Raw genomic sequence first — 17,157 nt, 5'->3', positions numbered from 1 at the left:
TCAGGAAAGTATGTCAAGGCTGTACATTGTCCCCCTGCTTATTTAACTTACATGCAGAGTATATCATGAGAAATACTGGACTGGATGAAGCAAAAGCTGTAATCAAGATTGCCAGGAAAAATATGAATAACCTCAGATATGTAGATGACACCACACTTAAAGCAGAAAGTGAAGAAGAACTAAAGAGCCTCTTATAAAAGTGAAAGAGGAGAGTGCAAAAGTTAGCTTAAAGCTCAACATTCCCTGGTGGCTCAGATGGTAAAATGTCTTGCCTACAATGAGGGAGACCTGCGTTCAATCCCTGGGTTGGAAAGATCTCCTGGAGAAGGACATGGCAACCCACTCCAGTATTCTTGGCTGGAGTGAGGACAGAGGATCCTGGCAGGCTACAGTCCATGGGGTTGCAAAGAGTTGGACACGATGGAGAGACTTCACTTTCACTTTCAGAAAAATAAGATCATGGCATCCAGTCCCATCACTTCATGGCAAATAGATGGGGAAGCAGTGGAAACAGTAACAGACTTTATTTTGGGGGGCTCCACAATCACTGCAGATGGGGACTGCAGCCATGAAATTAAAAGATGTTTGCTCCTAGGAAGAAAAGCTATGACAAACCTAGACAGCATATTTACTTGGCCAACAAAGGTCTGTCTAGTCAAAGCTATGGTTTTTCCAGTAGTCATGTATGCATGTGAGAGTTGGACTATAAAGAAAACTGAGGGCCAAAGAATTGATTCTTTTGAACTGGTGTTGGAGAAGACATCTTGAGATCACTTGGACTGCAAGGAGATCCAACCGGTTCTACAGAAAATCAGCGCTGAATATTCATAGGAAGGATTGATGCTGAAGCTGAAACTCCAATACTTTGGCCACCTGATGCAAACAGCTGACTCATTGGAAAAGACCCTGATGCTGGGAAAGATTGAGGGCAGGAGGAGAAAAGGACGACAGAGGATGAGCTGGTTGGATGGCATCACCGACTCAATGGACATGAGTTTGAGTGAACTCTGGGAGTTGGTGATGGACAGGGAATCCTGGCATGCTGCAGTCCATGTGGTCACTAAGAGTCGGACACGACTGAGCGACTGAACTGGGGACCCTCTTGCCCTCGGCGGCACACAGCGAGGAACACCCAGGGATGAGAGACAGCTGAGCGGGATGAGCCCCGCGACGCCCCGCTCTCCCGCCGCCGTCCTCCTCCTCCAGTGGCCCCGCCCTCCCCCGGCGTGGACGAAAACACCTGGCCCAAACCCCGGAAGTTCGCCCCTGGCCCAGCCAAGTCTGTCCAGTGAGCCATGTTGCGGCCGCACGAAGGCCGCCCGGGCCCATAGCGCGGATTCCAGAAGCGGGAAACCGTCTCCGCGGCCCGTGCCCATGCGCCGCGGAGCCGCTTATCCGCCATAGCAGCGCAGGCTCCCTGCACCGGCGCGCGGAGCGGTGCATTTCGGGACGTGTAGTTTCCCCGTGAACTTCCCTGGTGGCTCAGATGGTATAGCGTCTGCCTACAGTGTGGGAGATCTGGGTTCGATCCTTGGGTCAGGAAGACCCACTCCAGTACTCTCGCCTGGAAAATCTCATGGACGGAGGAGCGTAGTATGCTACAGTCCATAGGGTCGCAAAGGTCGGACACGACTCACCGACTTCACTTCAGTTTCCCCGCGGCATGGTGGGAGTCGTGGTTTGTGTGCGGCCCCGCCTACCCACCATGCCGCGGGGCCGCCTAGCCACTATGGCGGCGCAGGCTCCCTGCACAGGCTCATTGCGCCGGCGCGCGAAGCGGCGCATTTCGGGACGTGTAGTTTCCCCGTGGCATTGTGGGAGTGGTGGTTTGCGCGCGGTCCGGGAGCTGGATCCTCCGCGGCCTTGAGCTGTAAGTGGGCGGCGTCGGTGTCCGCCGGATCCGGACGCGAAATCCGGCTGCTCTTTTGGGGGCGCCCGGACATCGCGTTCGCGCTTTCTCTCCTTGACGCTCTCCAGCGGGACCGCGGGGGTGCCAGCCACCACGGCCCACCCCCGCGGAGCGTCCGGCCTGGCTGGCTTGTCCAGGCACCCCAAAATGCACGGATCCAGTGGCAGGGGGTGGGAGGGGGGAGGCATGTGGAGGCTGGCACGCAGGCCGAAGAGGGGGACCCAGATGTGGTTCCAAGCGAGAGAGGTTTGGGGGCGAGCGAAAGTCCCAGACGCCCTGTTGTGTAGGTGGGGTAAGCGGTAGTCGCCCTTGGCCCTCATCCTCGGGTCTGAGCGGGGCAGGTTTTGCCCCCAACCCCAGTACGGAGGCTGGAGAGGACCTTTACCTGGCCCTCCAAGTCACGGAGGGGCAGAGGTCCAGTTCCTCGCCCTGGGAACCCCAGCAGACCCCCGCGTGGGGCTCAGAAGTCAGCCCAACTGATAAAACCCACTTCATCTGGAACTACCCCCCGCCCACCTCTCCACGCACTCATCCCTACTTCAAATGATGGGGTGAAGGGTTGGGATAGAAAGAGGCTGGGAATGAGAGCAATTTCGGGAAGTTCAGATTAAGGACACAGCCGTAATGAATGGCTGGAGTGAGACACCAAGAGACGGACCGACCCTTGGGTCTGTTAGGTGGAGCAAGAATAAAATTGTGGACAATACCTTGTTCATATTGCTATAATTAGCCTAATCAAGGTAAGCCAGTAGCTTTTCTGTTTTCTTTAGGAGAAATCTAGCAAAGGAAAAATCAGGATATTTTTGCAGTAATGGAAATAGAGCCATCTTTTTCTAAGCCATTGTTATCTTTGAGTTTAAAGCTAAGACTGGATAGTTCCAGGGGACGTTTAAAACTTCTTGCACTTCGATTTTATGTCTTTCAAAACGGTCCCTTCTGGTTGGCTTTTGTAGTTCAGCCCTCAGACACCAGCTGCCTCCTGGTTCTAAGATTGCATCGGGTGTGCATATGGCAGCAGAGCACTAGCCTGCTGATATTTTTAGCTTTCTCAGTTGTTCTCACTTGCTGAAGTCCTGCAGGGAGCTGCGAAAATGGCTGAGTTGCAACCTGTAATTTAGCTAGTGGAGGAGATGGAATTCCAGTTGAGCTATTTCAACTCCTGAAAGATGATGCTGTGAAAGTGCTGCACTCAATATGCTAGCAAATTTGGAAAACTCAGCAGTGGCCACAGGACTGCAAAAGGTCAGTTTTCATTCCAATCCCAAAGAAAGGCAGTGCCAAAGAATGCTCTAACTACCTCACAATTGCACTCATCTCACATGCTAGTAAAGTAATGCTCAAAATTCTCCAAGCCAGGCTTCAGCAATACGTGAACCATGAACTTCCTGATGTTCAAGCTGGTTTTAGAAAAGGCAGAGGAACCAGAGATCAAATTGCCAACATCCGCTGGATCATGGAAAAAGCAAGAGAGTTCCAGAAACACATCTATTTCTGCTTTATTGACTCTGCCAAAGCCTTTGACTGAGTGGATCACAATAAACTGTGGAAAATTCTGAAAGAGATGGGAATACCAGACCACCTGACCTGCCTCTTGAGAAACCTATATGCAGGTCAGGAAGCAACAGAACTGGACATGGAACAACAGACTGGTTCCAAATAGGAAAAGGAGTATGTCAAGGCTGTATATTGTCACCTTGCTTATTTAACTTATATGCAGAGTACATCATGAAAAACACTGGACTGGAAGAAGCACAAGCTGGAATCAAGATTGCTGGGAGAAATATCAATAACCTCAAATATACAGATGACACCACCCTTATGGCAGAAAGTGAAGAGGAACTAAAAAGCCTCTTGATGAAAGTGAAAGTGGAGAATGAAAAAGTTGGCTTAAAGCTCGACATTCAGAAAATGAAGATCATGGCATCTGGTCCCATCACTTCATGGGAAATAGATGGGGAAACAGTGGAAACAGTGTCAGACTTAATTTTTTGGGCTCCAAAATCCCTGCAGATGGTGATTGCAGCCATGAAATTAAAAGACGCTTACTCCTTGGAAGGAACGTTATGATCAACCTAGATAGCATATTCAAAAGCAGAGACATTACCAGGAAAGGTCCATCTAGTCAAGGCTATGGTTTTTCCAGTGGTCATGTGTGGATGTGAGAGTTGGACTGTGAAGAAAGCTGAGTGCCGAAGAATTGATGCTTTTGAGCTGTGGTGTTGGAGAAGACTCTTGAGAGTCCCTTGGACTGCAAGGAGATCCAACCAGTCCATTCTAAAGGAGATCAGTCCTGGATGTTCTTTGGAAGGACTGATGCTGAAGCTGAAGCTCCAATACTCTGGCCACCTCATGCGAAGAGTTGACTCATTGGAAAAGACTCTGATGCTGGGAGGGATTGGGGACAGGAGGAGAAGGGGACGACAGAGGATGAGATGGCTGGATGGCATCACCAACTCGATGGACGTGAGTCTGAGTGAAATCCGGGAGTTGGTGATGGACAGGGAGGCCTGGCATGCTGCGATTCATGGGGTCGCAAAGAGTAGGACACGACTGAGCGACTGAACTGAACAAACTGGGGAAGAGTTTATCATTTGGAGGCAGTGGGTGGGAATGAGTTTGCTTAATTTGCCCTCTCCTCCTCCCTCAACGCACTTCTTCCACTGCTTTGCAGATAGACTTTTAAACATTTTTCTTTCCTGAAGAGATGGGATTTTGTCACTCTAGATACGACGATGAGGCAGCTGCCAGTAATGTTTTTACAGTTAGATGCTGTGATGTCAGAGAGAATGTGACTTAGGAATTTCAGAGTTGCAGCGCTATTCTTTGGATTTTTAAAATGGTAACGCTTTCGCTTGGAGAGGCTAATGGACTGCCCCCAGGTCAGATTCCTTGTCATTGGTGCCGCCAAGCGTAGAGTACAGAGCGCCAGTTCTTCTGGTCATCCGGTGAGGTTCTTTATCCCATGCCCTGCTGTCTCATTTGCGCTGGCCACCACTTGCTTATGTTCTTCAGCTTACCATGTCCGTTACTGGAAAGACATTTATCAGAACAGTCATGGTTGGTATTTGTTTAGTGTTTTTCATATGCTGAGCCTGGTGCTTAATGTTTTTATAATCTAGTCTTTGAAGGAGAATTTACAGAGTAGGGAGCTGAGGTTTAGAGAGGCCCAGTGACTCATCCAAGATCATTCTACTAGTAAACTTAGCACATGATTGCCAGAGGGCCAGACCACCAGGCATTCTTTTTACTTCCTCCTATAAGTTTTTTTGGACCTTTTTGTGGTCCTTGACCTTGCTAATTAATATCTAACTGACTTCACTAAGTGAGTCATTTGGTCTCAGAAAATGTGTGGGAAACAGCCAAACCTGTCTACTTATATATGTAGACAACTCAATAAAAATAGAGGTGAGAAAAATAAAGTTGATACAACCTTCAGTTCAGTTGCTCATTCATGTCCGACTCCTTGTGACCCCATGGACTGCAGCACTTGGGCCTCCCTGTCCATCACCAACTCCTGGAGTTTACTCAAACTCATGTCCACTGAGTCAGTGATGCCATCCAACCATGTCATCCTCTGTCGTCCCCTTCTCCTCCCGCCTTCAATCTTCCAGCGTAGACATTTTAATTTACAACATGGATCATTCCTGAGATTATCAGAGATTGTTCAAAGTGAAAATTCCAGCAACAGGTTGTAACCTGTTGGGAACATATTTTTCCAGGGCAGGTCAGAATCTACTGCTCCTTATAGACAAATCTTTTATACACGAAGGTAATGAGCACCTTCGGGCTTCCCTGGTGGCGTAGATGGTAAAGAATCCACCTGTAATGTGGGAGACCTGGGTTTGAACCTTGGGTTGGGAAAATCTCCTGGAGGAGGGCATGACAACCCACTCTAGTGTTCTTGCCTGGAGAATCCCATGGACAGAGGAGACTGGTGGGCTACAGTCCATGGGGTTGCAAAGAGTCGGACACTGAGTGCCTTAGCACATGAGTGCCTTCAATCATGGTCATCTCGTTTAAACAGATTTATGGTATAAATTCCTGTCGTGAGCTTATCTGACTTTGAAAAAGTCCTGGGGAAAGCTTGGCTATCTTGTGCCAGCTGCTTGCTTGTATTCGAGATACTATGACCTTGGATGTGAAGTTTAGATGCTTTTGTAAGTGAAAGTTTTCAAAAAAACATGTCTGAAGTTTGTCTCATTTTCCGCATTCTAAAGGCCTGTGAATTTTTCTTAATCCTAATTGTAAGTCCATTTAAAGAAAGGTATCCCTGTGATTTTTTTAATGCAGAGCTCCCTGTCTCCATTAAGATCAGACTCTGGGGCCGGACTGGATGAGTTACAATCCCAGTCCCTACTGTGAGTGTGGACGTGCTGCTGTCACGTGAACTGGCACTAGTGAGAACCCGCCTGCCAGTTCAGGAGACCTAAGAGGTGCAGGTTCAGTCTCTGGGTCAGGAAGGGCCCCTGGAGGAGGACATGGCGACCCACTCCAGTGTTCTTGCCTGGAGAGTCCTGTGGACAGAGGAGTCCGTGGGGCTGCACAGAGTTGGACACGACAGTGCAGATGTGCACGCACACACACGTACTCCAAAGTATAGACGATAAACTACACCTCTTGGGGCAGGTGTGAAGACGAGCTGAGTTATTGGCACGCAGTGCACTTTAGCGTGGCCGGGTACAGTAAAGTGAAGCTGTGATTCCTAACGCTGAAAGTCTCCGAATGGTAGTAGAGGCCCCCAGAGCCCATGTAGTTGACACTCCCTGTCTTCATTTACAGATGGATGGAGGCCCCCAGAGGGCAGTCACTTCCCAGAGTGTGTAGGCCCTCCATCTAGAGCTCAAGTCTTCTGACTTGTGGGATATGTGTCCTGGTCTAAAACAGTGACGTGGGAGGCCTCAGAGCAAATCCTGTGTCCTGGCCGTATCCCTGCCTTGTCTCTTCCGCTTCACCTTCCCCTCCAGCTCCCTGACGTTTTAGAGGGAATTTTAAAGTCAGAATGACTGTCTTAATACCATTTTCCCCCATCCTTGATTCCCTTCCCACCAGATATTTTTGAAAACCAGTTTTAGCTTGAGGCTTTCCTGGTGTTCCAGCAGTTAAGAATTCATCTTTCAACGCAGGGTTCAGTCCTCGTCAGGGAACTAAGATTGCACACGCTATGTGGCAGCTAAGCCCACATACCTCTACTGCTGAGCCTGAGAGCCACAATAAAAGATCCCATATGCCACATCTAAAACCTGATGCAGCCAAATTTATAAGTAAATCAATAAATGAACACTAAAGCAAAACAGTATTCCTTTAATTAATACTCACAGGACCCGAGACATAAAATGATACCCCCATCCACAGACCAGCTCTTGTCAGGGCAGGAGGTGAGGAGAGGGTCAGATTAGGGCCTGGGCACCTTTGTCCACAGATGAATGGAGTGGGAGCACGCTTTCCCTTAGGAGCGGGCCAACACCTTTGCTTGGCTGTGCTCCCTTCCTGGGTCAAGAGCAGCCAAGGAGATTGTTCTGCTCAGCAAGAGCCAAGGCTGTCTCGCTCGTTGGGGAGGACTAACCCTCCTCTTTGCAGAGCTTGCTGTCTTGGCTCGTGGGCCCTCTCTTCCCATCAGAGAAAAGTCTTCCTAAGGCGGTCTGTCTAGAAAACTCAAATTGACATGTTTCTTCTCTTCCCCATCAGAACAGTGGGACCTGCCCCAACCGGGTTCCCTCTCCTCCTTGTCTGCGTGGCCCACACGACCAGGAGTGGAGCCCCAGTGGGTCCAGCATGAACTGGAAGGTAAGAATATCATCAAACATTTATGGCTTGTGGGTTTTCTTTCTCCTGATTGTAAAAATTCAGAATAGTTCTGTAGAGATAAGTGGACTAAGAAAAAAAAGAAGAAAATGCAGGAATCATGATATATAATACTTTAAGTGAACACATAAATGTACATTTTTTTTCACCAGACTTTCGGAGGAAGCCCTTTTATTTGGGGGGCTTCCCTGGTGGCTCAGAGGTTAAAGCGTCTGCCTGCAATACAGGAGACCTGGGTTCAATCCCTTGGTCAGGAAGATCCCCTGGAGAAGGAAATGGCAACCCACTCCAGTATTCTTGCCTGGAGAATCCCACGGACAGAGGAGCCTGGTGGGCTACAATCCATGGGGTCGCAAAGAGTCGGACACAACTGAGCGACTTCACTTTCACTTTTCTTTGGGAGGACGTTGACTGCCCTCAGATGTGCCTCACCTTGCTCGCAAAAACCATCCCTTCGAAGTTTCACCTATAATCTCACACTTTGGTTTCTTCAAAGTGGATGAAAAAGATTTTAAGAAGCAGTCAACATACAAAATCCTTCCCGATTTTTACACTCTTCCTTAATCTTTCCCATTTGTGTTGCCAGCAGTATTTTTTTTCTAATTCAAATTGAGTCTTTCAAGACAGACACCTTAGTTTTCATGGAAATAGCCTTTCTCTTCTGTGGTCATATTTCAGGAGCGCCATGTTTAAATAGATTATCCATTATGACACCAAGCGCTACTTAAATATACTGACTGGCATAAACACAGCTGACCCCTGTAAAACCTTCAGTACAGCTGGTGGAAGCAGAAGTTCAAGGGCAACCAAAGAGTGTCCTGTGAGCTGCAAGCCTGCAGAAGCCTGTGGGCCACAGTCAGCGGGTCTTATGGGGCAGGGGGGTGTCACGTTATGTCCTTTAAGGAAGTGGCGTGGGGTAGGTGCAGGGTGGCTACTAGGGCAGTCATGAAAATAGATGCTTTGAAAAGAATCAGATCAAGTCAAAATCATATGTCTTTTCACTATCCAGAGATGGCTGCTATTAATATTAACAATTTTGGTGTATTTTCTCCCCATGTTTTTCATATATATGTGTGTAATGTGTATATCTCCAAACTTAGGATCTCATTATATGTATTTTTTCAGTTATCATAAGCATTTTCTGATTCAGAACAGCCACTGGCTTTCATCACAGGAAATGGAAAGATCTGGAAGCAGGATCAGGGAGTCAGGAGACTACAGTTTAGTTCAGTCACTCAGTCGTGTCCGACTCTTTGTGAGCCCATGAACTGCAGCACGCCAGGCCTCCCTGTCCATCACCAGCTCCCAGAGTTACTCAAACTCATGTCCATTGAGTCAGTGATGCCATCCAACGTCTCACCCTCTGTCATCCCCTTCTCCTCTCTTCAATCTTTCCCAGCATCAGGGTCTTTTCCAAAGAGTCAGTTCTTCACATCAGGTAGCCAAAGTATTGGAGTTTCAGCTTCAGCATCAGTCCTTCCAATGAATATTCAGGACTGATTTCCTTTAGGATGGACTGGTTGGATCTCCTTGCAGTCCAAGGGACTCTCAAGAGTCTTCTCCAACACCACAGTTCAAAAGCATCAATTCTTCGGTGCTCAGCTTCGGACCGCCTTCTTCCCCAGCCCCATGGGGCCTAGAGGCCGCACAGTGGGGCTCTGGGGACTCTTCTCTAGGAGGAGCCTGGCCAAGGCTCAGGAGGTGGAATGAAGACACTCTGAGGGCTTAGAGATGTAGGAACGCGTGTGTCACACGTCTGGGGTGTTCCAGAGCTGCCCATAGAAAGGCCAGGAAGGAAAGACAGGGGCATGAGAGCACGTGGGGCGATGGGGGCGAGGCGCAGCATGGGCTGAGACGTAGTGAAGGGTTTGTAGCATGGGCAGAGGCTGAAGCGAGTAGTTGGTGACGGGGCGGCAGCTGGTACAGAGGCCACATCAGCAAGGGCCAGCGTGTGTGCTTGGTGCTCCAAGGCCAGAGCGTGTCTCACAACCACCTCGACGAGTTAAAATATGAATTGTGGTCCCACCCACTGGAGTTTGATCGCGTTGGCCTGGGGGTGAACGAGTTCCTGGGTGGCGCTGATGTATCCTGGTGAGCCATTGCACAGAGAAGGCTTTCTTTTTAGTTGTTCAGTGACAGCAACCCACTTGATTACCCAGGCCAACCTGACTTGTCACAGAAGGAGTCCTTTCCTGTGTCAGGAACACAGTTTTGTACAGAAAACTGTAAGAAAACCGCTTGTACCTTCGTGACCTTCGGGCAGACACACAGCTCCAGGGCTACCAGGGAGCCCTTCCAGGTAGTGTCTGAAAGGAATGGCCTTCTGCCCAAACTGCAGTGACCCCCCCACCCCCTGCAGGAGATTAAAGGACTGTGGGACCCCCAAGACATCCTGTGCTTCCCTGTCTACCTCCATCAGCTCGTGGCCATGAGCAGCGGTCAGCAACAGCAAGCACCCAGTGCCTTAGCACCTCAGCATCTGGGGGTATTGAAAATGTCAGTCATCGCGGGACTTCCCTGGCGGTCTGGTGGTTAAGACTCTGAGCTCCCAACACGGGGTGGGGGTTTGATCACTGGTTGGGGACCTAAGATTCCATATGCCGCAGGGCGTGGCCAAGAATAAATTTTAAAAGGCAGTCATTCTCATTACACGAGTATCAGCGTTTATTTAAAAAACTGATACAGAGCTAGACCACCCAACTATGGTTTCTTGATTCACTTCCCTGAAGGTTTGGGAGTTAATCTGAGGGTTTTGTTAGAAGGGAAATCAAAGGAAGAGATTTCATATGACTAAAAACTAAGACCATGGCATCCGGTCCCATCACTTTATGGCAAACAGATGGGGAAACAGTGGCTGACTTTATTTTTCTGGGCTCCAAAATCACGGCAGATGGTGCTTGCAGCTATGAAATTAAAAGACGCTTACTCCTTGGAAGGAAAGTTATGACCAACCTAGACAACATATTAAAAAGCTTTGTCAACAAAGGTCCGTCTAGTCAAGGCTATGGTTTTTCCAGTGGTCATGTATGGATGTGAGAGTTGAACTATAAAGAAAGCTGAGAGCTGAAGAATTGATGCTTTTGAACTGTGATGTTGGAGAAGACTCTTGAGAGTCCCTTGGACTGCAAGCAGATCCAACCAGTCAATCCTAAAGGGAATCAGTCCTGAATATTCATTGGTAGGACTGATGCTGAAGCTGAAACTCCAATACTCTGGCCACCTGATGTGAAGGGTTAACTCATTGGAAAAGACCCTGATGCTGGGAAAGATTGAGGGCAGGGGGAGAAGGGGATGACAAAGGATTAGATGGTTGGATGGCATCACTGACTTGATGGACATGAGTGGGTGAACTCCGGGAGTTGAGATGGACAGGGAGGCCTGGTGTGCTGCAATTCATGGGGTTGCAAACAATCAGACACGGCTGAGCGACTGAACTGAACTGAACTGAACTGAGAGATCTTGCACACCTGCCTGAAAGAGTCGCAGGAACCGTGGCCCTGAAAGTTTTCGCTTTAGCCCGTGTGGTGTCCTTGACTCCCACTGCACCGCCCGCTCTCAGTCCCAAACTTCCGCCTCCTCCCCACAGCCTTTAAAAAGAAAGTAAATACCAAAACCACTTCGCTGGGTTTGTTTGCTGACATGCTTCTATTTCAGTGGGTTTCTAGCTTCTGATTTCCATGTACATCCTGTCGCTGCTAGAGCTTAGTTTTGGGCGTAGATCTTGGAGAACAGTGAGCTGGGCTTTCCCAGGTGGCGCTAGTGGTCAAGAGACCCAAGAGATGCAGGTTCCATCCCTGGGTCTGGAAGATTCTCCTGGAGGAGGGCACGGCAGCCCACTCCAGGATTCTTGCCTAGGGAATCCCGTGACCAGAGGAGCCTGGCAGGCCACAGTCCATGGGGTCGCAAAGAGCTAGACACAACTGAAGCGGCTCAGCACTCAGGCATGAACTGTGGGCTGTGATAGGGGTCTGGTTATGACAGGACCCCAGGGGCTCATCCATAGGGATGGAGAGAATTGGGAGGGAGTGACTTGCCAGCGTCTAGGGCTAACTAGGGCTCAGCCTGGAACAGTCCCAGTGAACATAATATGAAGTTTCTATCTCCAAACTGGTGATTTTTGTCTCCAAGGAGGTAAAAGTTAGCATCTTTTCTTTCTTAGCTGGCTTATGAATGTAGAGCCAAGCCTCGCCTCTAAGATGTGACCCCTCAAGAAAGTAGATGAATTAGATGAGTTGGAGTGTTGTTGGGGGAAGTCAGGGAGATTAGCCATAGGTCTGAGGCAGGAAGGGCCTAGACACCAAGTCAGTGTTCTAAACAGGTTGCCTTTGTCAGGGTGAACGGCTTTTCCTTTTGTAACCTTTTGAGTCTTTATACTGTTTGCCAGAGTGAGCTTTCTGAAGTGTATAGGTTATGCTTACTCTTTACTGATTAAGCCAATTCTGTGGTTGAAAATTATTATCTAGTTACTCAGAGTGTTCTTGGGACATAATTTATTGATGTCAGTTAATTCCACTTCATTGAAATCAAGAGTCAGTGGGAAGACGGCTGGCATAGGTGTCAGTGTTTGGTTCCAACTCTCGCTCCTCCTGAATTAGCCATGTGATGCGGGGGCTTGCCACCGGCCCTGAGCTTTACTCTCCTCCTTTGTAGAACGAGGTGTAGACCCAGTCCTTGTTCAGATCCTTTCACAGCCCTCCACATCTGGAGCGGACTGTTCTCAGCTGTAGTTTCCATTAACCCGTTTCAGATCAGCTTTAGTTAAACCATCAGAGGGAGGGACAAATGCAGTCTCCCTGGAAGGGTCTCCTTGTCCCAGTGCAGCATAGAGTTAAGTGATGCCTGGCATTTCACTTAAGGGTTCACTGGACTAAATCCTACTTGGTCCTCCGGAATAATGATGTCTCAATGAAGGCATAGCTTTTCACTTTATCTGGGAAGGAATTTTTAATCACACACAGAAAACTCATAATTATTATTCAGGTCCTACTAATCGTGTTTCCCAAACTAGTATACTATTTGCCTTGAGATACTTGTGATATATAGAATTTCATAATAAAGCCTGCTCATGCACAAAGTGAGTAATTCCAATCCCCTAGTTATTCCCCAGTTCTCATTTTAGCCAGTGGGTTAAAACTTCCCTCCAACGAAAGAATTACAGGAACAGTGAATTAAGTAGCTAAGCTTTAACATTTTAAGTTTCACTTTATTTTATAGTAAAGTTTTACTGTATTTTACTTGTATATTTATTTTACCTTCAAATACCAGTGCTAACGCATAGCTGGAACCAACAGCCAATCATAGCATCCCATAAGGGTGGAGATTCAGAAGGAAGATTTGGTCCAGCCTCCCTTTGCAGGTGAAGAGGCAGAAGCTGGGGAAAGTCAAGTGACCAGTGCGGGTCGCACGTGCTGTGCGTGGGTCAGTGAGCGGCCCGAGCGGGGCTGTGCCCAGTCCCCTGGCTCCAGCTGCTCACTGCAGACCGTGCCGCTGCCTCAGGCGCGGGGGCTGAGGGGTAAAGTGCATGGTCAGGTTGTGAGAGAGCACAGCCATGGCATCTGTGAAGCCGGCAGCCAGGGGGTGGTGGAGGGCACCTGAAACCAGGCTGCCTGCAACCTGGAACCGGGCCCTCATCTCTCCTGCGTCCGGGAGGCCCCCCACCCAGCCTAGTGCCCAGTGCTTAACGAGGTGCACAGGAGATGTGTGCTGAGTGAAGGGACGTGAAAGAAAATTCCTTACCCATGATCGAATGTCTCCACGAGTTTTTTATCTTCTTTAAGGTGCTTGAACACTTCCCCCTGCTGCTGTATATCTTGGCGGCGAAAACACTCATCCTCTGCCTGGCGTTTGCCGGAGTCAAAGTCTACCAGAGAAAACGATTGGAAGCAAAGCAGCAAAAGGTGGAAGCTGAGAAGAGGAAGCAGGCGGAGAAGAAGGAGAGCTAAAGGGGAGTGAAAGGTATGGGCTTTGCAGACTACACAGTGGGTTAGGGCCGGCCTGCCCCTGGATGTGGCTCTGGGAGGGCGCAGGGCCCCACCTGCCCTGGGAGGTCGAGCAGCTCTGTGTCAGGCCCAAGTGCAGGTCCTGACCTTTGAGCCCCATCCACTCGGGAGCCCCGGGGGATGGACGAGTCCTCGTCTCTGCTCCGAGCCTGCAACCGTTCTCCCTTCACAGGGGCAGGGATGTTTGACAGGATTTGGGTCACAGAACTCTTGATACTTTCAGGAAAGTTGTGGTCCTCCCTGGAGAAGCTCACATACTAGAAACACCTAAATTGGACCTAACATTGCAGACAGGGATGGGGAGGACGTGGGATCGCAGGTCACGTAAAACCCCTACCTGTACCTAAGATTAAGAAACCCTGCTGACCTCAAAATGAAGTCCCACTCCTAGATTCGGCATGAAGCCCTTCTCCACGCGTCCTCACCCAGGTCACATGTCCCCCGCTGCTGCCCCTCCCCCCACTCCTGCAGACCACCTTGACCACGGTAGATTCTCTTGGCTTTTGCTGGTTAGTCCCCTGGCCCAGAACGCCTTCCTTATGACCACTCCACCAGCACAAAATCTTCCTCATTGCTATAGTCTGGTGCCTGTCTCAGAGCTCATCTGTGTATGTGTGTCCAACTCTGTGACCCCCACCATGCTTCTCTGTCTCCGGGATTCTCTAGGCAAGAATCCTGGAGTGGGTTGCTATTTCCTACTCCAGGGGATCTTCCAAACCCAAGGATGAAACCCAGGTCTCCTGCGTTGGCAGGCAGATTCATTACCACTGAGCCATCTGGGAGCTGTCCCGTAGCACAGGGGCTGCCCAGAACGTGTTTGTTTTTAAGGCACCAGGAGGAAGTTATTCACCCCTCCAGCTTACACGTTGGACTAATGACGGTCAACAGGCTCCTTCATTCTCCTGTGCTCACCCAGTTTCATCGCTTCTCAAGCTGAGGTCTGTGCTTTTCTCTAAGAAATGAGAGGACTCACATGTGGCAGCAGGGAATCCTAGATCAGTGGTTTCCAAAGTTGATTAACGATCAGGACTTGCCTGGGTTCTTTCTTACAAGGCAGATTCCCAGGGTCCAGCCTCAGAGCCACTCCGTTACATCTGTGGCTGGATCTGGGCACCCGTTCTTTCGAAAACCTCTTCCACTGTCTTCTCAGCAGCTGGGTTTGGTGACCTCCAGAAGCCCTGTTAACGCTGAGATGGGCTTCTGTAGAGATGATTTCTTTTACAGGACTCATAGCTTTTTCGTTAATAATAATTGCAGTATGTCTCGAATGATTGTTCTGTGCTAGCATTTTCCTGAGCATTTCACAGACAGCCATGTTACTGACCACTCCTGGCAGCCCTGTGTGGTCCATTCAGACTGAGAACATTACCCACCCTGTACACGGTCAAGGACAGATAAACAGAATTGAACCCAGGTCGGACATCCAACCGCAGGGCCTCACCCCTGGCTGCACTGTGTCCTAATCTCAGGATGGAGCTGTGGGAAACACTGGGCTCCTCGTCCTCCCCTCAGGATAGGGGACAGTCCTCTCATCGCCCACTGCTCCCTGGGCCTTGGCGAGCTGTACACGTTACAGGCAAAGGAAGTTACTGTTATTAAACCTTGCCTTCTGGAAAAAAAAAAAATTTTTACTGTCTGAAATTTAGGAGCAGGCACTAGAGTGGGGGTGGGGTCGGGGGTGGGGCGGCGGGGTGCTTCCCAGGTGGTGCAAGTGATAAAGAACCCACCTGCTAGTGCAGGAGACATCAGAATCATGGGTTCGATCCCTGGGTCAGGGAGATCCTGTGGAGGAGAGCATGGCAACTCACTCCAGTGTTCTTGCCTGGAGAATCCCCCTGACCAGAGGAGCTTGGCGGGCTACAGTCCGTGGGGTCACAAAGAGTCGGGCACCACTGAAGCAACCTAGCACGCACTGGAGCAGGGAAACGGGGAGTACTTGGAAATTAAAAAAGGTGAGGGAAGGCAGTTTCCATTGAAATGTTGCCTGGATTTCTAATCCAGACAGAGTCATCATTTTGTGCGTTAACTGCAGAGAGGAAGCAGAGATTAGATGTGAGATCACAGATACTTCTTCCCTTCCCCAAATGTCCATGGCAGTCCAGTGTGAAGGAGAGATGCCTGGCTTGCCCACCTAGCCCCGAACTGACCAGGGGGTTACCCTCCGGTTACCCTCCCAGGCTGGGGGCTTATCGATGCTTAGCCCAGAGCCTTGTTTTCCACCAAAGGGATTTTTAGATGAAAAGAAATTGTGATGCTAAAAATACATTCATCGATAGACAAGCTTCTGCGGTTTCTGTTTCAGTTTAAGTAGCTGAGCATAAACGTAGATGCTGAGCAAGTAAAACATTCACAGTTATTCTGCCAGACAGTTCATCGTCATCCCTTCGGTCTTCCTTTCTAGATTTTGTGGTGTAAGTGTCAGCTCGAGTGGACTCCAGCTGAGAAGAAAGTCTTAATCATGGAACGATATGTCAGAAGACAAACGCGCAGCCTCTAGCCTAACTGAAAATGATGTGAATTTTTATATGCTTGTAGAAGAACCAGTATTTTGTTTGCTAAAATAAAATAACCTTTGTAGAATAAGCCAGAGTACATGTGTGCCTGTCTCTCTCCCTCCCCCTAGCTCTCCTCTGTGTAGTCAGAAGAGGAGGGATTTTTGCGTTTCCAGCATTCCCTCGCCGTGGGCGCCAGAGCAGAGGTGCCCCTCTGTAGAGGCCTGGGCTGCAGGCGGCCCTGTCCCCCAGCCCCCTGTCCTTCTCGTCTGCTCCCTGGCACATCCGCTCCTGTCTCCTCTTTGGCTCCTCCTGCCAGCACTGGCCCTTTCTCGTGTTTGCATCCTTGGGGTGGAGGGAGGCCGTTCACCCCTCCAGCAGCATTGGCACCTCTACTGAGCCTATGAGGTCCTTGCAGGGAGGAGCTGGGGTGAGACCCACCTGCCAGGGTGGGTACCAAGTCTAGGAAGAAGTCAGGCTGCCAAATCCCTTTGCGAAGAAGAAAGGGGGGCCCAGGTGTGCTTTGTCCTTTTCCCACCAGTTTGCTTGTTAGGATTTGGTGGCATGAGATGAAGGACAGGATGCCAAGAAGACTTTCAGATTTGAGATAGCGGGGCCCATAAGTATTTTTCTCTGCATCTAACAGATTGAGGTCTCTACTAAAGAGTTCCTATTTCTTCACTTCTCTCAAGGTAACGGAGAGGATGGGGAATGAGGAAACAGTAACCAAAGCCACAGATACGGTGGAATATTTGATCTCATTGCTGGCAGCCACGTGGCAATTTGCAAGAGTGCCTATTAGTAGACACCCACCCTGACCCCCACGCCACCCTGGCCCAGATTGGTGGAACTTGGATTTTTAAGCATGAGGGATAAAAGGAATTACATTTTTCTTACATTTTGCTATGAGTGCTGGATGCTCCTTATCACAACTTAGAAACAGAATTTATAGAGA

At 49.4% G+C, this 17,157-nt stretch overlaps 1 protein-coding gene across 1 annotated transcript; it reads left to right on the top strand.

The window, feature by feature from the left end:
* SMIM11A (small integral membrane protein 11A) lies at positions 1,776-16,294 on the top strand. Its single transcript, XM_018056532.1, has 4 exons — positions 1,776-1,870; positions 7,595-7,693; positions 13,489-13,666; positions 16,112-16,294. Exons 2-3 carry the CDS (start codon positions 7,682-7,684, stop codon positions 13,651-13,653), a joined length of 177 nt encoding a protein of 58 aa, XP_017912021.1. The 5' UTR covers positions 1,776-1,870; positions 7,595-7,681; the 3' UTR covers positions 13,654-13,666; positions 16,112-16,294.

The sequence above is a fragment of the Capra hircus genome, chromosome 1, assembly GCF_001704415.2.
Source record: "Capra hircus breed San Clemente chromosome 1, ASM170441v1, whole genome shotgun sequence".
NCBI lineage: Eukaryota > Metazoa > Chordata > Mammalia > Artiodactyla > Bovidae > Capra > Capra hircus.
Note: the sequence above shows the minus strand (reverse complement) of the source record. Positions and strands in the feature narration are given on the sequence as shown.